At 43.6% G+C, this 22,559-nt stretch overlaps 1 protein-coding gene across 1 annotated transcript in view; it reads right to left on the bottom strand.

The window, feature by feature from the left end:
- Positions 1-22,559, bottom strand: part of fut8a (fucosyltransferase 8a (alpha (1,6) fucosyltransferase)) — a 58,618-nt gene that overhangs the window by 20,801 nt on the left and 15,258 nt on the right. The window contains 2 exon segments of the mRNA XM_048974319.1: positions 1,897-2,377; positions 19,806-19,918. Coding sequence (XP_048830276.1) covers positions 1,897-2,099 — 203 coding nt within the window. The 5' untranslated portion in view covers positions 2,100-2,377; positions 19,806-19,918.

Below are 22,559 nucleotides of genomic sequence, written 5' to 3'. Positions count from 1 at the left end.
AAGAGAATTGTGATTCACATTATTTTCAGAATTGTGCAGCACTAGTGGGGTATTAAATCTCCATAAAGATCTGCAGGCTGCTAAAAAATGCAGCGACAAGGATTTAAAAGGTACCCAAAGTCTCAGTACATGCATGCTACACAGTACAGGAAAAGAGAGACCACTACAGGCGATGGTGGGGTAATACAGAGGGCCGTGTTTCACTGTCCACACAAGCAGTAGCTTAAAGGAGATTTGCTCTTTTTTTTCCAAAGCATGTGTCACAAAATGTGTGCTACTTATACTCCTACAGCATTTCTTAGCTTATCTCCATGGTGACTTTTTCGGTTTGATTGTCGGCTCACAGTAATATAACCGTCAATAAACATGGATTCTCCTCTTTACATTCTGCCCACTTTACCACGGCTCCCAAAGCAGCGGGGGCCTTTTTCAAAGCTGGGATATGGCCCTATCAAATAGGAGGCTGTGAGAAGCCTTGTACTCCATAGGAAGACCTCTGGCCTGCTCTCTCCTTTGGGAGTTTATTCGTTTTTATGTTTGCCGCAGATCCATCTCAGCACCGTTGTCCGGAAATCCTGCGTAACAATCCCACCTCTTACGCCTTAATTCTCGGCCCCCCCCCTACCATTTCCACCTTGAAGTGGTTATGGCATGCCACCCCTCTTTCCACATCCATTGGCCTTTAATCTTCCGATCGAACCCTCATCCATCAGCGTCGCTGCCAGGCGGCGCCGTTATCGAACCATGTGGCACGTAGCCTGGTCATGTGACCGACAGCAAGGGTCACAACGGACCTTGGTTACCAGAGGGGGAGAAGTCGCTCTACCTTCACTTAAATTTCATCATGCAGGAAACCCCCTTTCACATCCTAGTCCAATTTGCATCACATTTTAACCACCTGATATACATTAGTTGATATTAATTGGGCCGAGTTAATATCCCTAGAGTAACCGGCAAATTAAATTGGGTTAACATGCATCTCAGCATAAGTGGTTCTGATTGGCTTTGGCTTGGTTGGATGTATCTAAGAGGCGGGGAGGGGGAGAGGGAGGGGGAGGGGGGGGTGCAGTTCCCTTAGCCCAAGCACATCTGCCAGGGTCTCTAATGGGGAGATAAAAGCGACCAGTGCCAGGCGGTTCTGTTTACTGGGACTGCTTTCAGGGTACACCTCCCGCCCGGCTCCGCTGAAGGTCACCCCCCGGTAGTCAGAGCAGGGGGGTGCACGATAGTGAGTGCGTCCGTTTGATCCTAAGAGAGGCACGCCTGAGACTTCACAGGCAATCGAGGGTTGGGGGTGGGGGGGTCAGGGGAGGCTGACAATGCTGGGGCCATTTCACTGGGATTCTGTTCCATTCCGGCCCACATTGTGTTGCATGAAGAAATCTATTTATTACACTGCACTCTATAGGCCATTGAATCTGACCCCCGGCCCCCCCACCAAAATAAAAAAAACCTGACTGATGGCATACTATCAAAATCCAAATCGAATTCCAATGTCAATTGCGTTGTATTGCTTGGCCCATTTTCATATGTTTTGAAAGTTTCGAAAAGCACTTGATTATTTGAGAAAGGAAAATTAAGTCGAAAAATCAGAGGAGCAGCAAGCAGCAGTGTTTATACACCCTAAGCATTTTTACTAACTACAAAAAGAACGAAAGGTATTTCCAGCTTAAGATGTTCACCAAAAGACTGTGGGAAATAAAACAAAAAAGGAATAATTACACAATGTGGTCTTTTCCTTGTCCACATTTTCATTGTACTAATTCTGAACTGTCAGGGGTTCAGCTGTAAACTAAACACGACTCTTATAAAACCTATAAAAAGGCATGTGGGTTCTATGGAACTTCTCAAGATCTTTAAGAAGGTTCTGCTTGGCAGTCTGTGGGCCCTGCATACCTGAGGGACTCGGCCATGCGGCGCAGGTCCTCGTTCTGCTGCTTGAGGCGCTCCAGCTTGGCCAGGATCTTGGAGAGCTCGCGGCTGGAGCGTTCGGGGTGCTCGCTGTCGCGGACCAGGTGGCCCCCGATGTAGAAAAGCAGGGTGCCCCAGGCCAGCAGCACCAGCGTGATCCAGCGCCAAGAGCCAGTCCATGACCGCATCTTTCCCTCCCGGGCAGGTTCGTGTGGGCGTCCAGCTACAACGCGTCCAAGGGCGTCGTCATCATCACCTCAACGGAGGCGTCGGCGAGGTGGGAAGGGAAGGGGGGGGGGGCACCTCGACTTCCTCCCTCCCTCGATTTATCGCATGATCTTCGAGCGGGATGCCGGCGGAGGTCACTTCTGGGTTCTTTGTGTCTTCCTTTCCTTCTGTACGTGTGTGGCCACGTGGTGCCTGGTAGCGACTTCCTGTTCGTTCAGTTTCTTGAATTTACTGCTTCCTGTACACATGCACGCACACACACACACACACACACACACACACACACACACACACACACACACACACACACACACAATAAAAAACAAGAAAAAAAAACACTCAAATCAAAAACACAGTGGAAGATTCAGGGTGACTAGTCTCAAGACTGCTGGAATTGCATCAACAGTCGTAGCTTGATTTACACAACAGAGGCTCAATCAGATTTATATGTATTTAAATTACACCCATAAAGCACATGAATTTTTATAACCAAACCCATCATAACCAAACTCATCATCAGGCATCATACACAGTTAACTTAAAACCGCAAGTGTCTTCAGATTTTTCCGAATAAATGTACTGTAGAAGAATAGCCTTTTAAATGAACTACACACTTAGTTTTAATTGCCCTATTAGTTCTGTTACTGACTTTGAAGGGAAAGTGAAGGAAAGATGCTACTGTAGTACACAAATGCCTTGGGGAGTTACATGCTGCAGTACTAAATTCTGTCTTCGCTCTGATACAGAGTAGATGTATTTGCACTCAATGGAAGGGCCATGCATTAAGAGACATTGCCAAGACATCAATAACTGCTTCCATTTGATCTATGCAAATGAATGTGAATGCAATGCTTGCCAAATGAATTTGTGTCAAAAGATCAAATTTCAAGTTAATAGCCATTAAATGTAATTTATTATGGATTAATTTACACGCATTATAGCTAATATAAGCAAATTCAAATGGCAGCATATAAGTGCAGCACTATTATTAAACAATTAGTAACAAGATTCATTAAATAGTCATTCGTATCCTCTTGAAAATATTTTGCGCATAATGCCTAGTTTGCAATACAAACTTTATATTAAAAAAACATCCAACCATGGTAAAAGAGGAAAAAAAAAATCCGACATTCATTATGAATGTCAATAAAATAAACTTCAAAACAATTACTATTTTCTTAAGGCTCATGGGTACATCTTCGTTATACTTTGTTGCTTCCAGTATATGTGTTTAACCAATAAGCTACTTGCTGCTGACTAAAAGTGAACGATTCGTGGACCCCATATATAACGCGATTTTCAACCTCTAACTACAGATTCTCCTCTTGTGACATGATACTACCTATCTATGATTTCTGCCTCTACACCACGAAAGAAATGCGATACCATCAAAATAAAGCGGTACATTTTGTCCTTCTGTCAAGGATACTTTTTTTATCATTGCCCCTTTCCAGCTGATGAGAAAATAAATCGTCTTGATTTTACCTTAAAATTCAGCCCTAACTACACTTGCTCATCAGCATTCTTGCTTGTTTTTGTAGAGATACACACTGCAAATGGAGATTGCGGCTTTTGCCTTCAGGAGGCAAACTTTTTCTTCTATATAAGCCACCATTTACAAGAGAAATCACTGCAAGTTAACTGATCTAACATCAGCAAAATAAACATCACTGTCATCACAACCTCTGGCCTCGTAAAAAGCGAATGGCCGCACATTCCACAAATGAAAAACAACAATTAAACAAAATGAGGTCTTGACTTCATAAGACAATAAAATTAAATAAATGTCGAACTCTTACTTTACAAGTAAAAGTTTCTAATTGGCTAAACTATCCCTTTTCTAACTAATTAACGATAAAAGCTAACTTTTGTGGACAACTGACTCTTTTTTTATATGATTACTAGAAAAGATGATAAGCTAAGATCAATGATGATGCACAAAAATCACGCTTAAAAGCCTGAAGAGGAAATCTCTGTTGCCTGATAGGTTGTTATTTAATGTGCCACTGATAGGGTTTGCTAATCTCTAGAGGAAATTTTTGCAAAGGACGTGTGCCAACTAAATATTTCTTCCCCCCCCCCGAGGTTGTTACAGCGCTTGCTGCTTTGAATATGACTCCTGAACTCATGAATGAAAATGTGCCGATTCCACGGATGGATCGGCGTAACGTGGAAGCCGTGGAGAAATGCGCACGGCAGACGCAGGAAAACGACATGCATTTATGAAATAAAAAGGCCTTTATATTTGTGTTGTCGCTGAAACCTTTCATGTAACCAGTCCAGGGTTACGCATTTCTCTTTGCTGCACACGAAATAAATAAAATAGTGAAATGAGGGAAAGTACTCAGCCGTAGTAAAGAGCATTGACTAATGGAAGCATGTTTACTAGAAGGTTCAGGTGGAGGTTGTTCAGGTCCTAGTGCACCCTTCTGAACAGGACTCTATTATTTAGACATCTAAGTTTTCCTATTGCCTCCAAATGGAGGATGTTGCTAATGGGCTAAACACACCAGTGAGACTCAATGGATTGAAGCGGTCGCCTGTCACTGCATCCAATAAATACCATTCTGGCAGCATTAACAGCTGCGCTCCTTTGATCATGCACAGATTATGTAATGCCGCCACTGCTTTGTCCCTGTGGAGCACGAAAAATGCACGTATGTACACACATTATATCACCTACAAACTAGAAATGGGAGAAAAGGGATTCTAAAACAATCGTTGAGTGGCTTAACTATACAGAAACCAGTACAGTGACCAACTGGAAGCGAGTAAAATCATTCCATGATGGAAAGATTGATGGTTAAAACTAGCAACCCGTCCAACACCCACCACTGTGGGATTGTGAGCCTCGTTCCTCCTATTGCCACTAAACATAACGTACAGCCAAAAACTAATTTCAGAAAGCCATATTTAATTACACTGTGTATTATATTTTTGTTTATGTGACCGGTTGCCAGATATATGAGATGGAGTGCGTATACTGGTGGCGGGGCGACAGGAGTACAGAGCTGAAAGTTGACTGGTCCTCGGAGTACCTCCTCCTCTGTCACTCACTGATTCGAAACACATCATTGGCTAATGATTACGTTGGCCCCTTTGTATGAACTGTGGTACCTCTAAATCCCCCCTCCCCCGAACCTTTAAAAAAAAAAAATCCTGGAATTGCCACTGATGAGATGTCCTGCTCACTGGGTCTGGATTGGGCATGGCTGTATGCCAAGGCTGCCAAAATAACCAACCATCTGTACCAGGCAAGCAAACCACTGCTTCGAAGGTCCTGCTGACACGATTCTATAATCTATCTTGGGTTACACGAGTCATGTGATGCTTTTTCTAATGGGGTCCATAGTTTACTTTGCATCTGCAGAAGGTCCTGGTTTGACAGTTTAGTCTGAGAGATACCAATCAAAAGTGTTTGGGTAAAAAGGAGGGAACTGCACACATTTCTGACTTCCCAAAGCCATAATTATGCAGTATATATTTAATCAAGATTAAATTAATTACAAGATTAAAGTAATCGGGAGCACTCGCACGTCGCTATCTTTATGATTGTGCGGAGAATCGTATAAGAGGAAATCACATGAGAGGCTACTTGTCTGCCTGCCTGTCGAAGCGCACGCTCAGAGTGCAGCTGAGGGCCAATTTCACACTGTCAGTCATGGGATGCGTCGGTTTATTTATATCCAAGGCTGCAGCGAACGTTTAAAATTAGACTGACTTCTTACAGCATAATACCTCGCACTGAAAGCTAAATACCAATACACTTAGTCTTCGAGGCTTTTGCTCAGTTCACAGTTAGCTGCTGCCACTGCAGTAGTAACAGGGGAAGCGTGACAGATTTCTGTCCAAAATTCTCCTCCGGGGAGGTCCGGAGCGGCGAGCGTCCGATTCATTAACAATGCATTTTGTTTTGGATTCATTTCCAGCTTGAGCAATTTCTCCCCCCACAGTGGGAGCGAAAAGGTACAAAAAGAGAATCTCTGTGGAGCCTCTATTGATTTTTTTTGGTCTCCCGTAAAACCGTACATGGAGCCGATGTAATTACTAACCATTCAGTCCCATAGTGTCTAACATCCAGGTATTGGCATGTTTATAGGTTACTGGGCCATTTCTGCCTTTTGTCACTGTGGTTTTTCACTGGATATTAGCAGAACACCTCTTGCTATGGAGAACCAGTCATTATAAGAATGAGTGCAGTCCTACTGCGACATTGTCCACAAGGTTAAAATGGAAAAATAAAAACATCTGCTATTAAAACAATCCATGCATTTAACAACTTTAGACTTTCGACTTCACACAGCAGGATGCATATTCAAGTATCTCTTCACAGATGAAGAAAAAAAGCATATTACATAAAATGTCCAATAATTAATAACACACTCAATAGCTCAATAGCACTTAATAATGGACTACCGAACCATTTAGAGTCTTGAAATTCACTTATGAGGAAAGTCCTCAAAGTAAATGTTTTGTCTTTAATTCCTCCCTCACCTACCTACCCAGAGAATATCATATTAGAAAAAAAATTGGACTTGTTACAAAACTGTTTCTGGTTTTTACACGTGGAGTATTTTTTTGCTGGTATACCCTCGATGGAACACTGGAATAACTTTTCTGAAATATCCTGAAATCTGTACAGTTAAATAAAACTGTATGTCGCTACTGCTTAACAATGTCTGCCAGGTAAAAACATGAGCTAATAAAAGTCGAGACCACAAACCAGGCATTCCGCAAACGTAGGAGCCCACTGGGCTGTTCCTGACCTACAACACGCCCAAGACGGTTAGAAGCAGAAGATACACTCCAGCGTATTCCACCCTTCATCAGCGCCGCCTGATTTATAAACAGGCACCGGCAGGCAATTTGAATCCTTTTCGACCGGGGGAAAAAGAAAAGAATTAAGTATGCCGGTGAAGTTCTGTTAAGTTTCTATGTTGTCACTTTTAGACTAATCTCTTTGGGCCTTTGTAATCCCCACTAAGAGTTTGCGTTTTGTCGCATCTTGCCCCTATAATATTTCATTTGCTCTGTTCTCTCATCCTTTTGCCTGGGCTCGTTTTGCATACGTGAAAGCGCCACTACAATCTCCATAACATACTGGCAGGTTTCATAAGTGCCTGTCAAATGCAACTGAACAGTCACACCCAATTAGATCACTACGGTCTTGGTCTTCCTTAAAGGCCACTCCAGCACTTAATAATGACCTAGAAGTGCAACTTACGCAGATGTAAAGGCCGCGGGAGAGTTCATGTTTCACACAGCGTCATACTTATATCGTCTGGTCTGGGCTTCCTTGTTTGTTACCCGTTTGTCCCCTGATTTTTGCGTCTGTGTCCGTTTGAAAAGGCTAAACTGAACGACGTAAAACGAGTTGCTGTGGGGAGAGATCACGTAAAAGTTCATCATCATTATGTGAACCCTGCCTTCACAACTGCAGCGGATAAATAACAGAAGGCTGTGATCCCTAGCACAGCAGTCTCCCTGTATCCACAGGTGATACATTCCAAGACCTTCCCTGGATAGCCGAAACCGCAGATAAAAGTGAATCATCCGTGGACCCCATATACAACGTGATTTTCCTGTACTTACATTTGGTAATGGATAAATTACGCACAGCAAGACATTAGTAACATTAAATGCAGTAGTAATGAAGTACATTGCACATTACTACACAGCACAGTATAGTAATGTACTCTCTCGAATGAAAAGGATTATGACATTTCAGCCCAGTTCAAAAGACGATAGAGCAATGAAAAAATATGACGTCTCAAGAGACGAGGCACGCTTTTTAATCCCTCTCAAAGGATGAAGGACCAATGACAAAACATGCTATTACACATTTTACTCATTTTTTTTTTTTGGACCACGGTAAATCGGGGCAGCATGGTGGTGCACCGGTTAGCACTGATGCCTCATACCTCTGGGACCCGGGTTCGAATCTCTGCTGGGATTCCATGTATGTGTGGAGTTTGCATGTTCTCCCTGTGTCATTGTGGGTACTCTGCTTTCCCATCCCAGTCCAAAAACACGCTGAGGCTAATTGGAGTTACCAAATTGCCCGTAGGTGTGCGTGTGTGAGTGAATGGTGTGTGAGGGTGCCCAGCCATGGTGACAGACTCATGCTGCCTTGGGGCTTCTGAAAAAGGTCATTAACCTCCAATCGCCTGGCTTAACCCTAACCTAACCCTGCACTCGGATGCCAAAAATCCTTCCTCACAAAGAGGGGAATATGTGGGGGGAAAAAACCCAGCTCAATGCACTTTGTGCAAACAGCAGATAAAGCACAATTTCAATTTTCAGTTAGTTAGAATTGCGTCGCTGGCTGGAAAAGTTGCGATGGTGACAGATCAAGTTCTTCAGGATTCCCACGATCTGTCTTGTGTTACCAACCCAAAAGACCTCAGGGGTAAATGGCTCATTCTTCCTGCTGAAATGGAATCAAAAGGGTTTGGCGCTGTGACGACGGACTGGGGGCCACACGATATCGCAGAAAGCAAATAAAAACATTGCACAGTTTCTCTCATCTGCCATTTATTTAAGAGCACCATCGAGATACTTGAAATCTCTGAAAGGGTGAACATCTGTCCAGTGAATAAGGCGAGTGCTAGACATTAGTTTCTGTTTCCTGCCATTCAATACGCAATTTTAGCGATCGCTGCAAGTCCACATCTGCTGAGTAATGCTATGAATCTAAGTCAAACATCCTCCTTACAGCACACGAGTACTCTACAAGCCGCTTTAGAAGATCGCTCCATTTTGTAGACTGTCAATATATATAAATACCAGTATCATGAGCGAGGGAAAGTACCATCAATCACTAGTTTTCTCCTACACGTTTGCCTGCCTGGCATTACATCCGGATAATGGTTTTGTTAGACCCAGTAGAGTAGTTTGATCCCTCTTCGTTCAGCACTACAGATCAAACCACGGCATGTGCAAAGACAGAAATGAACATCTCATAGGAAACACTTACCATGGCCGGCGTCTCTTGTGAGGACGTGTAATTTCATAGGGTTGTCAAGGATACTGTCTGAAACCCTGGGGCTTGAAATGAAATTTCTGTCTATTTTGTCTGCTCTGACACCAGGCAGTTAAATCCAGAAAGACAAAACGGGACTTAAAGCCCACTCTATTTAGTACTCTAAATACAGGACCTGGGTAATGCCCCGGAAACACCCAGGGCAGTGTGTCCAACAGGCATTAGGAAACCGAGACACCACAATGAAATTATTCCCTTGTAAACAATCATTATTAAAGCTTAATAAAGCCTGAACCTTTACAGTTTTAGAAACAGTGAATTATTTAGCATTGAGTTCAACTTTGATCTCGCTTCTCCCCCGATAATCTAATATATTGTTATAACTACAGGTTTCCAAAGTATTCATTGAGTAGATTTAGTGAACATTTTTAAGAGTAAATAGGGGCAAACAGCGACTTAGAGGGCACAGCTACAAGGCTGCAAGCGTAAAACCAGTGCCAGCCGCACGTAATGCAAGCATCGTCAACTTTTCTGTTTGTTATCTCTTGTATCCAGTGACACGGATGATAAGCGTGACTTCCTGTCCAACGAGTAACTTAACTGACACCGAAAACTAAATATCAATACACTTACACTCCTTGTGCGTATTAACTGAAATAAGTTGTCACATCTATATACAGACAGCAACCCCACCCAGGCAGGCCTGCCAGTCTGTGGGCACAGTGCTTCCTCCGTCCATCCACTCAGTCATACCACCCAGCCCTAACCCCACCCAAGCAGGCCTGCCAGTATGTGGGCACAGTGCTTCCTCCGTCCATCCACTCAGTCATACCACCCAGCCCTAACCCCACCCAAGCAGGCCTGCCAGTATGTGGGCACAGTGCTTCCTCCGTCCATCCACTCAGTCATACCACCCAGCCCTAACCCCACCCAAGCAGGCCTGCCAGTATGTGGGCACAGTGCTTCCTCTGTCCATCCACTCAGTCATACCACCCAGCCCTAACCCCACCCAAGCAGGCCTGCCAGTATGTGGGCACAGTGCTTCCTCTGTCCATCCACCCAGCTCTAAACCAGCGCACTCTCTGCCCTGTTGGCTGGGCAAACCAGCAGGTCCCAGGCCATTGCATGCATGTCTGCGCGACAGCTTGTTTCAATTAATTTGCACAAGGGTGTAGTCACAACGCTCTTGCGCGGGTAAGCCTTTCCTCAATAAGGCCTGCAATAAACCTGACAGGATAATTGATAATGATATATGGATACATCATGCGAGGACACATAATAAAGCATTAGGTGAAGCTATGAGTAAATATAAATAAACTATAAACATTAACGGGCTGCACAGGGAGAATTTCTGTGCACATGCTTAAAATGCCCAATAAAACCTTATATTTTACAAAACAGATTCTGCTATGGTATATACTTTCACGAGGAAGTATTATTCTTAAGAATTTTCAGAATCAGAACTGAAGCGTATAAACCTGATGATTTCTTTAGTACTCATCAGCTGGGAAATGGCTTGTTTCAATCGGGGCTTTACTTGAAAATTTAAATGCTCATTAAAAATTAAACAACACAAAAGGCAATTTGCTTTAAAGTGATAAGAGATTTGTATCCCAGCTGTCAGAACAATTTCAAAATGCAATGAACTGGAAGACCGAAGACGGTTTCTACTGCTCCCTCGATTCTTTTTTTCGCTCAGGACATATCCTCGTGGCAATTCAGCTTCAGTTTTTCCAGCAGAACAGTTGGATTACTGCCCGTATACATTGTGTGTCATGCAGTAATAGACTGTACATGATGCTGCTCATAAAAGATAAATAACATGGCTAATTCACAGAATCCATAACACTACTTACAGCCAGGTTTATTGCACAAATATGGTTCCAAGTACCTGAACAGATGCAGTACTTCTGATGGCCTTAAACTTTACGCAGACCACATCGATCAGCCTCAGTTTTTGTTTGTATTGATTTGTAATTGAGGTCAACCACAACTGAATTACTCCACAGTGTTCAGAGTTGAAGAACCTTGGAGACAATGTGGTACAATGAAAATCCCAACACGCCCATTATCTAATGCATTGTTTCTCAACCTCCCTGGCATATAGTCCACATTTTTGCTCCCTCCAAGCTCCGGGTAGCAAAAACATAGACTGTCTGGGAGTCCCCGAGGATGGGGTTGAGAAACAGTGATGCAATATTACTTCAGCGTTTTAAGTCCACTTCAGTTCACAGGTTATGTTAAGGATTAAAACCACTAAAAGCACTAAAAATAATGCATTCAATGAACTTCCAGAAGTAGTTCAAATGTCATGATAACTTATAAATACAAAAATGCTAACCAAAAGGAAACCAAGGTTACTTACAGAAGAGAGGGTTTGGCTCATTCAAGAGGGGAAAAAACCCCGCAAAAAACAAACAAAACTCTATTTTCTTTCCTAGGTTTTTCAGTAAGGAGGGGGAACGCGAACACTGATGATGTACGGAGCACCATCCTGAGAGGCAGAGGGCATGCAGCCCCATTCAGCAGGGCTGTCAACCTTGCAACTCTTATCAAGCTTTCCCCTACGGACAGTCTGGGGTCTGTCATCCCCCCCACCCCACCGCACCGTTTCACGCATGACTTGTCGCGACCACGGGCGGTGGTGAATTTTTCATGCGTGTCCATTTGCCTTGCGCCGTCTCGAGGCTCCACTCCTTACAAGTCCATTAACTTAAGTGAGACGAGGTGTGCTGTGCCACTTAAAACACTGAGGTGAGTAGAGAGGTGGAAAAAAGGATGGCCAACCAAAGTCTCCACAGAGTGCCCATTGTGTCCTAGCACCAAAGGTACAAGTTTATGTTCAGCAAGAGATTAGTTTTGACTGATATTGTGCACAATATGTCCTCTTTTCCTTGCAGTCTGAAAACAAGATTTTGTACGCCGACATTGTTTGTGGGGCCTGTCACACTTGTTTGGCATCTCCGAATTGTTTACCTGTAGCACTCTCTAAATAGCTGCATCTTGGTGGAGAATATTGTATAGTCCGGCCCCTCCAAGGTCACCTCTGCTGAGAGTATGCAGACCAAATGATTTCATACAGGTTCTTCTGGGAATCATCAACTGAATGATTATGCAAATGAAGCTGTAATCAGGGAGGAGGCAGGTACAATTAGCTGTAAAATGCTTCCATAATTCTCTTATTTCATTACTTTTATATTCAATATACGTGCTAGCGGAGGGGCCACACCTGCTGAAGCAATCTGTTTCTATATTGTTCTTATACTTTAGGTCAGAGAGAAATGCGAGAGGTATTGATAAGCCTTGTAACAAGATGAGTAAGACCCACATGGAAATCCCCTATGCTATGTCTGGCAGTTTGACCTGGGTAGTTTTGACTTCCTGCGCGTGCCATAATTGCTCTGGGGTAGCTGACTGGTTTGTAGTGAGTGCCTTATGGTTTTTCGGTGGTTTAGGATTATTGCAACTGGATGCCTGTCTGTCTTCGGCATAGCGAAAAAATCACAATCTTGTAAATCACAAACCTAAAGAGGACTTTCATCCACAATATAAAACACAAGAATTTTATTTATCACTCAGATGTGTTATTATCAGCCAAAGAACATCATAGTACGTGCCTTGAACAAAGAACTGAAACGTTGTTTTCTAATGGATTCCTTCACATTGCATTATGGCTGATCTAGCTTGTCCTGAAAGCACGCGCAGATTAAAAACGTCAACGTCTGTGCATGCCATGTGACTTTTCATCTGCCAATCAGTCAGTTCAAGATTTTAAAATCTGAACCTGAAGTTCTTGGACCTGCAAATTAGGTGCAGTGAATGCCATGTGTCGCCTTGAAAGTTTACTGAATGACGCTGTCATTACCCAGGTGACATCCATTAAGGATTTTCTTTTGCAAAGATCAACTATGTCTCAATGTGTGTCAGTCTTTACAGGCGAACTTCATCCACAGAAATTGATGTATACTTTCTGTCGGGGTGTGTGTGCTCGTATCAGTGCCTGTGAATGAGTCACGCAGCAAAAAAAAATGGGATGAATGGAAATGTTTGCACTTGTGAAGTACCCCTGGGGATACTCGAGTTATCTGAGATACCACATGCTTTGTCTTTCTGTCGTTAGACCTTGAATAATTACCCTTCTACCGCAAGTGAGATCAGTAATTTTGCAACAAGTGATTGCTTTTGCATGTGTGCCTGTGTTTTGCATGCAGAAAGCCCAGAAGTATGAGGTACATAGTTAATAGTTAGTTAAAATAGTAGCAAAAAAAGAATCTAAACCGCAAGAGAGAAGGCATCCATTGAGAAAGCACTGTAAAATACTAAGATACATTGGTAACACTTTACTCAAGGGGACACAAATAATGCATTAATACACTCTTACTTAATGTATCAGTTAGCCAATTAGTTAACTACGTGTTAGTTACAGAATGATCCCATGTTCGTTCATCATTAATCAATCATACCGGGTCCAGAATTTAATGCAGCCACTATATTAGTTCATGATTTGCACTTGAGTATTAACTGAGTTACTAAGTTACTTGTGCCCCCTCAAGTAAAGAGATACATCTAATGATACATTGTGTGCATCAGTCCTACTTTTTAAGATGATTGATCCACCCAGTTTCTCTAACCATTTATCCAATGCAAGGTCACAGTGAATCAGAAGCCAATCCCAGAAAGCCCAGGGTAGAGGACATTAGCCTAATCACAGGGCATAGACTAACAGCCAAAATTACACACTAAAGGCAATTTACAGACACCAACTGTCCCCTAAATATCTGAGGCAATTCTGGGCCTTCCTCGTGTACATATTACACTCGGCGTCCCTGATGAGCAGTAGTGACAGCTGACCTTTTCCGGAAGCAGTGAGGTCAGCAGGGGGGCTGTAGTGGGGAACAAGGCACCTTGGAGAGATGCTACTACTACTGTGTGAGTAATTCACGTTCACAATTCCTGAAGGATTTGTTTAAGAAATGAGGAAACGATTCAAACAGCTTCCAGCCCTTTCCGTTTTCCAACTGCTGGACAGCAACCAAAATGATAGTTAAGGGAAAAGTCATTACACTTACTGCAGTACAATAATTCCAAAACAGTGCTGATTCCTAACCACTGTCTAGATTTAATGCACACAGCTTTCATACAGAGGATAAATGATTAGCCTTGCTTGGGATCTGACTAGTCACTGCATAGCGGTATTCTGTATACATTAGTGTGCAGATGACAAATTGATTCTGTAGGTGTATTCGGTATCCTGTTTAAAAACAAGGAACGACATTTATTGGCAAGGACAGAATAAAATGCGTTTTTAATCTCCTATAAAATTAGCCTTGGCAGTATTGTAGTGCTTGACGGCAGTTATTAGCGTAATGATATAAACATTGTAAAAAAAAATCATAATAATACAATATGACTGCAGAGAGTGAGCAGAAGATGGCAGTGAGATAAATCCCCCAACCCTCCATAAAGCTAAACACATGCTATTGAGTGGTAGTGTAGTACTGCCTTGGTGGGTGGCTATACTGTTATAATTGCATATGTACACTTCCCCTTTAACAGTTTTTAGGCGCGCATAAGGTAGATCCATGCTTGAGATGTGGGTTATGCCTGTTTATACCCACCACTGCTCCTCTACGCTTTAGATGTTCTTCCCTGCAAATAAGACAGACGTAAATGAGACTAATGACATCTGGAGGAATCAGACCAGCCAGCGGGTTCTTAGAGCTTATTGTCTCTGCTCCATAGTAATTTAAGGGAAGCTAAAGAGGACGAGAGGAAAGAACCACGAGGATGGAGATGAAGGTGAAGAACCGAAACTGATGCGGAGGTCGTGTGAAAACATGCGAGGTAACATTACAATCACGGCCACGCGTGAGGGAAGATCTTATGAGCTCGGGGTACTGAAAGCTGAACCGACTAACAGACATTACCCCAGCTAACAGGGAACGTTACCAGAACGTTATCCAACGTTATGTGAAGGTCCTCTCAAAGTCGGCAGAGAACGTTCTTACTGTAATGTTAATGGAACGCTATTTCCACATTCTAACAGTGCTGCTATGATACAATTATTACCTGAACATCCTTTTAACATAAAAATATTTTTCAAAATTAAATTATTATAAAACTATTTTATTTTATAATAGTGCTATAAGAGTATATTATGAGCACGTTGTCCAGCGCAGCACCCAGGACCGTAGGGGGGCAAAGCAGCAGACCTGCTGGTCTTCCATGGCCTTTATTTATTTAAATATTATTGTTCTTAGTGGTAATAGCAGGATAACGTTTTGGGAACATCAGGAAAACTGTACACCTTCCACACCTCAATTGTAAAATTCAGTTAACGTTCCTAAGATAAGAAAAATTATTAGCTGGGACTGAAGATCTTCCATATTACCGGCAGCTATCAATAGCTAACAACTGAAGTCTTTTTGCAGAAATAATCAAGCAGCCCCAGAGCCGTCGTGGCGACAGTCCACATATCGCTGTGTTTTTCTCTGAAGCGCCCCCAGCGCCCCCCAGCGCCCCCCAGCGCCCCCAGCGCCCCACTTCCGGTGCTACCGATTACGACGTAAGCAGAAAATCCCCAGGTTCCATTCTGACTTGCTTTCCTGTTCTCTCGAGACACTAACAGTGAAACTTGATACATATCATTACGGCTATTAGTAGAGCACAATTCGTAGCATCTTTAAAATCTGTACTATTAACAGGAAGCAGTGGCAACAACATGCAAAAGAGGCGGTCTGGAAAAAAAAAAAAATAAATCGGCAACCTTGCACACTTTTTCAGAATAATTTTTTTTTTCCTAGGAACGATTAACATCCTCTGACAGGAATGGAAATCAATTTCCTCTGTCTGATTCTAGGATGGTTGTACTGATACAGCACATATCATCTTTTAAAAAATGTCCTGAGTAAGAAAGATCTTTATGCCTCAACACAGCTGAGGGAACAGAAACCAGGAAGTAAGTGACATTTTTCACTTTTATGTTTAACAGACTGGAAGCTTCTTGCATTATTAAACTGGATTGGATACATATCACTAATGTCATCTTTGAAGAATTTTTTTTTCCCCAGCGGTGGACCCACAGTAACCTTTAAGCCAGATTCATGCAAGCATATTAAATTATTTTGCTCCGTAATTATATTGATCTTACAGAGCTGCAAACAGACTAGCGGCAGCGTCGCAGAAGGCCGAGAAACATGAATATCTGCCAAAATAATTATATAGTCAAACAAAGTGAGAAAAGGTCAGCCCACGTCCGGCATCAGGAGTTTGCGACAAAGTGTTAAACTGCCATTAGCAAGCCTGGTATTCTCACTGCACTGCACTGCCATTCTGTTACTTAGAGGTTAACACATGCCACTCTTCCTTAGTGCCCCTCCCAGACAGGCACAGACACCCAGAAGCCGGCTTACAGATACTTTTACTCTCATCCTGCACTATGCACAGTATGTCTGCCGCCCAACCCCCCCACCCCGGCTATCTAACCCACCTGCTGCAACATCGCAGCATGTACATGATCTGCATTATGTACGTCATTTTTATGTACATAATATACACCGATCAGTCATAACATTAAAACCGCCGACAGGCGACGTCGTTACAATGTCAAGGGTACCGTTACGTATTAGGCAAGTGAACAGTCGGCTCTTGAAATTTATGTGCTAGAAGCAGGAAAAATGGGAAAGCGTAAGGATCTGAGCAACTTCGCCAAGGGCCAAATCATGATGGCTGATGACTAAATGACTGGGTCAGAGCAACTCCCAATTGGCAGGTCTTGTGAGGCGTTGCTGGTATGCAGTGGTCAATACCTACCAAACGAGGTTCAAGAAAGGCCAACCGGTGAATGGGTACCTAAGGCTCACTGATGTGCTGCAGGGAGCGAAGCTTAGGCTGCCTAGTCCAATCCCACAGGAGAGCTTATGTAGTGCAAATTGCTGAAAAATTTTATGCTGGCTAAGATAGAAAGGTGTCAGAACACACAGTGCATCACTGCTTGCTGCAAATGGGGCTTTGCAGCCGCAGATCGGTCAGAGGGCCCGTGCAGAGCCCTGTCCATCGCCAAAAGCGCTTACAATGGACAGGTGAGCATCATAACTGGACCGTGGAAGAAGGTAGCCTAGTGTGATGAATCATGTTTTCTGTTACATCATCTGGATGGCTGTGTGCGTGCGCATCGTGTACCAGGGGAGGAGATGGCACCAGGATGCACTATAGAAAAAAGGCAAGCCGGCAGAGACAGTGTGATGCTCTGAGCAATGTTCTCCTGGGAAACCTTGGGTCCTGACAGTCATGAAGATGTTACTTTGACACTTACCTAAACATTGTTGCAGACCAAGTATACCTCTTCATGGCAGTGATATTCCCCAATGGCAGTGACCTCTTTCAGCAGGATAATGCACCCTGCCAAAGGACATCAGTGAAAAATCTAACCTTCCGTGTTATTCATTTACCGACGAAGGGTGGACAGTTCCACAAGCGCTACACCTAAGTCCTACAAGATCTCTGACAGCGATAACAAATGCTTGCTTAGTCCCTGCTCAAACATTTGTAAATCCTCTTTGTGGACTTGTGGTGGCTATCCAAACACCAGTACAGCCATACCGCACATGTGATGGACATATTTGCTTTAACCAATGTTTGCTTTCTAGTTTTAATCTAGTTTTGTTATTAACATAATATAAGCCGCCAAACAAATGGGAATCAACATGGGGATCTTAAGCTAGAACGCAAGGCAGCGATTCTGGATAATTTCCTCCTTACTGCTTAAAAGATGCTTGGAAGTGAAGTTTAGGCATTAATGAGATATTCTGGTGATATATAATTGAAAAGCCTGCAATCCTCCAATTGGGATGGGCGCCTTTCTACAGGTTTCAGAACTGATGACACTGCATCGCTGAGAAGGCAACTCGCTTCCCTCAGCTCCAAATCTGCTGCTCTGTTCTGCGCAGGATGACAAATGGATCCCTCCTTTCTACCACTTTAATATTGTCCTATAAACAATCTGTTGCGTATGGAGTTTTTTTTTTATTATTAATCATCAGGCATTATTGATTTGGATGCTGAATATGCATGCGATGAGCACAGCTGTGAAATAAGCAAATATCTATGGATTGCGCATCAGAAGCTAGATAAATAAGCAAATAACCAGGAAACGCAAGACAATGTATCGTCCAAATAAAGTGATGTTCACCAAAGCAGTTTAGGAGATGCAGCAAATGAAACATTCATGAAAGTGTCTTTCCGATCTGGTATCTTCCTCGCCCCCGTTTTCAGCTTCTGCTCTCTTCCGCGACATGTGCTGGCCCCAAAGCTTGTTCCCTCCTCTTGCCGGAGCAAAGAAAAACCTGCCTGTCGTGTCTGTCGCCTTTAATCCAGGTCATTTCCAGATGGGTGCCCCTGGCCGGTCCTCTTTCGTTTGGTCATGGAATTATTTGACTTTTGTCAAGGCGCTTCGTCCATCACTAGCGGATGATATGCTGAAGACGGCCTAACTCCCCCCTCCCCCACAAGGCCTCGAAGCACCTCCCCCAACCCCTTCCTCTACACACTTCAGACACTCACCCCGTATCTGCCCCTACCAGCAGCATCTCGGTAATGACTGGAACTATGGGGTTGATCTTCAGAAACATGACAAAGACAGGTGGCTTTAACCATGTGGTCCCCATAGCCTGAGCCCACAGGGCGGACATCCAGAGAAGTGGCTCCTCCGAAGAATTCTGCACGACAGAGGCATGAAAGGGCCGGTATTCATTCAGCGGGGCCAACTTCATCATTGGCTAATAATACGTTTTGAATCTTTGATTAGGAAGGTGTCAGGACACAGTAGATCGCAGCTTGCTGCGTATGGGGCCGCACAGCAGCAGACCGGTCAGAGGGCCCGTGCTGAGCCCTGTCCACCGGCAAAAGCACCTACAATGGGCACGTGAGCATTCGGAACTGGACCATGGAAAAATGGAACAAGAGGGGCTAATCTGATGAGTCCCAGTTTCGGTTACAGCGTGTGGATTATCCACGTGCATTTGTATCATTTATCGGGGAAAAAATGGTACCAGGATGCATTGTGGATAGAAGACAAGCCAGAGGAGGCAGTGTGATGTTCTGGGCAATGTTCTCCTGGGACGCCTTGGGTCCTGTCATTCATGTAGATGTTTCTTTGACACGTACCACCTACCTAAACATTGCTGCGGAGCAAGTACACCCCTTCATGGCAGTGATATTCCCCGATGACAGTGACCTCTTTCAGCAGGATAACGCACCCTGCCAAAGGACATCAGTGAAAAGTGTAACCACAGGTTATTTGCCAACAAAGGGTGGGCAGTTTCGCAAGCATTCAAAAGCGCTACACCTAACTCCTACAAGATTCCTGACAGCGATAACAAATGCTAAAATAAGCTGCTCCTCCGGAGGAGAACTCTTCACAGCAGGGGCCGAAGAGGGGCCAAAATTCATTCAGAGGGGTCAACTTTATCATTCACCAATAATACGTTTTGAATTGTTGAGTGATGGGGTGCGGACCAATCACCTGGAACCAGTGCCCCTGTGACCCCGCCTCTGCATACACACTAGCTTCTCAGACATGAGAGGCTCTTCCTACATGGTGGAGCAGTTCTGCGTCGTTTTGTATGATAGCATGGAAGAAATGTTTAGGCTAACTTAAGCAAAATAAACACCGACTGGCACCTACCGCAGCGTCTGAGGGCTTTCCAAGTTCACCTCCTGCCTTCCTGCCTGCTTCAGGTTCTCCAGGTAACTCTGTTTTCGCTTCAGCTTTGGTTGCTAGGATCTCCTGAGCTGAACCTGTATTTAAAGGGACACATCGCTAAGCAAGGCTAGCAGGGATTCCTTATCGCTGACGTCGCTTGACACATTTACGTCGACTGGTGGTTTCCACATCTTGTGACTTATCACCAATTTTGCTTCATAATTACCATTCAAGTCTTATTCCATAGGCTATAGCGTGATTCACCCAAATGAGGAGGAAACAAAAAATCTTCGTTTGACGTGACTTAACGCATAGTCTGTGGGTTTTGCTCCCCGAACAATACTCTCACCAACTAGGAACACATGTGGATTGACGATATGCCTGTGAGGTTTACAAAGGCCTGGTGTAGAAAACTCTTGCACAAGTGTTACAGAATAATAGATTAATCTTTACAAAACAAGCGGAGGGAGAACAACAAAGACTGGGGCTTCTTCCTGGCAGGTTTCCACTTGTCAGCCTGCACTGTTTCCCCTGTATCCATGTGGCATCACACTGAGATTCCCGTAAAACACCTAGCAAATGTTGCCTAGCAACTCTGTCCCCCCCCCTCCCCCAGCCGCAGCAGACACCCTGCATTATACACCTGTTGCTCACATTTATTATTTTTTTCATCTGCAGATTCTTGACTTTAGAGCTACATCTAGAGGATTAAGAGAAAACGTTAAATAAAAATCCAACCTGGAAGAAAAGCAAGCCTTTGCAAGGCAATTAGCCTAGAACAAAATTAACTGAAAAGAGGGTGCGGTAAGAAATACCTGCATTGGAAATGAAACGTTAAAGTAAATATAGGTTTTAATTTGTTTGGAAACATGAATTGAGAGAAGCAGCACTGGACTAAAGATAGCAGTGTATGACAGGCTATGAACCAGCCATTACAAAAAATAACATATGGAATCTCTGCCATTAAATTTTGAGGGTGATTGGTATTATAGTAGCTTGGGAATCAAGATGGCAAATTTTTTTTTATCCTTGAATAGTCAGGATTCCAGCAAAATTACTCATTACATCATTGAGTGGCACATGTATGAACGGGATGTAAGCAGGCTGGCTATGTATTCAGCAGGTTAAGAAGGTCAAGAACCCCTTTTAGAAGTTATAGGTCTTGTTGAATTATCCCTCCACAACCAGGTTAAAATAAAATTCCAGAAAATAATGTAAAACATTGCAAAACACCTTATTTGGGAAAGAGAAGATCCCCTTCTCAAATGCATTCACCAACTTAAGCCCCATAACCAATCACTGAACAGATCACAAAACAAGATACTTGGTGCCCACCTGTTATTATCCGAACTCTGATTAGCTCTGGATAAAACAGCTGTTTGGAGAGGGTGCAACAACTCGGTCGTATAACTATGGCTTTAAAAAAAAGAGCTTTGAGATGAAGGTGTGAAAGGACACGCTGTGAGAGCACAAGTAGGGGCGTCGCTGGGCTCCGAAGGCATGTGGCGGGGCATGTCCCTCACACTGGGGGGAGTCCCACAATACAATGTACCAAGCAGGGGGGCTCAATGATTTATGTTATTTGCAAACTCTTTCACGCGATAAATCTGCCGTTATTTTTACACTTAGTTGATGCACTATACATTTGTTCTGAGTCCACTGACGTGTCATTTTGGCATCTCATGACAACAAAATCATATCACACACACACACACACACACACACACACACACACAAAACAAGAGTAAAACAGATTTGGGGCTTTGCTAAAAGCCTGACTAGCATGACCCTGCCACCACCACTGGGTGTGAGAAGATCTCAAAGGTTTTAGTGATGCCTTGTACCATAGGATAGACCGGAGATCTCAAAGTAGGAGGTTGCAAAACGGTTCTGTAGTGGCCACAACATGCACAAATGGCGCAGTACCATTTCACTGATCATCGTGGTAAAATCTGCATCAAGCTATTTAACATTTGACCAGCAGTAATAGTCTTCTAACCCTCACCAGGTCGGCTGTGTAGCGAATCCATATATTGCCTTGAAAACAAAACAAAACGAACCAACCAACAAATATGTGCATAAACAAAAATGGCCTGCTTGAGCCTAAGATTCCCTAGGAGGTGACCCCCGGGATATTTGCATTGGAAACCCCTGCCATGGATCTTTAAGTAGAAGTGATATGACAGCCAGACCTGTCCGAGATCGGGCCATCCATATAAACTCGATCGAGAAAGAGGCAAACAAGGAGACCACTGGCAAGTTTCAAAAAGCCGCAAAACTTAATGCAAGTACATCTCACCGAGGGTATGTCCTTACAATACCTCACATGCGTCACATACCTAAGCGGTAGGTAAAGCTAGAAAGAGAAGCTGCTCCTCAAAGGAGATCATATCTAAGTCCTATTTATGATTAGATTTATCAATAAATTTAACACGCATGTAACAGATTGTACAGCCAAGGCCAAAATGTTCTATAGTCCAAGAAGACCCTTTCGGCTACAGGGCCAAACAGAAACGCCAACAGATCTTACAGTCTGAAGAGCGCCATTCCCCCAGTGATGCATGATGGTGGCAGTATTCCACCGTGCAGGTGCTCCTCCTCCACCGGGACGGGAGCACTTGTCAGGATAGAAGGGAAGATGGATGGTGCACAGTACTGACAGGTTTTTTAAGAACCTGCTGCCCTCAGCCAGGAAATTGCAGATAGTTCAGCCTTCAGCATGACTACGCGGTAACT

Source organism: Brienomyrus brachyistius, chromosome 14, assembly GCF_023856365.1.
Source record: "Brienomyrus brachyistius isolate T26 chromosome 14, BBRACH_0.4, whole genome shotgun sequence".
Classification (NCBI taxonomy): domain Eukaryota; kingdom Metazoa; phylum Chordata; class Actinopteri; order Osteoglossiformes; family Mormyridae; genus Brienomyrus; species Brienomyrus brachyistius.
The sequence above is the reverse complement of the archived record's forward strand: the minus strand, read 5'-3'. Positions and strand labels throughout refer to the sequence as shown.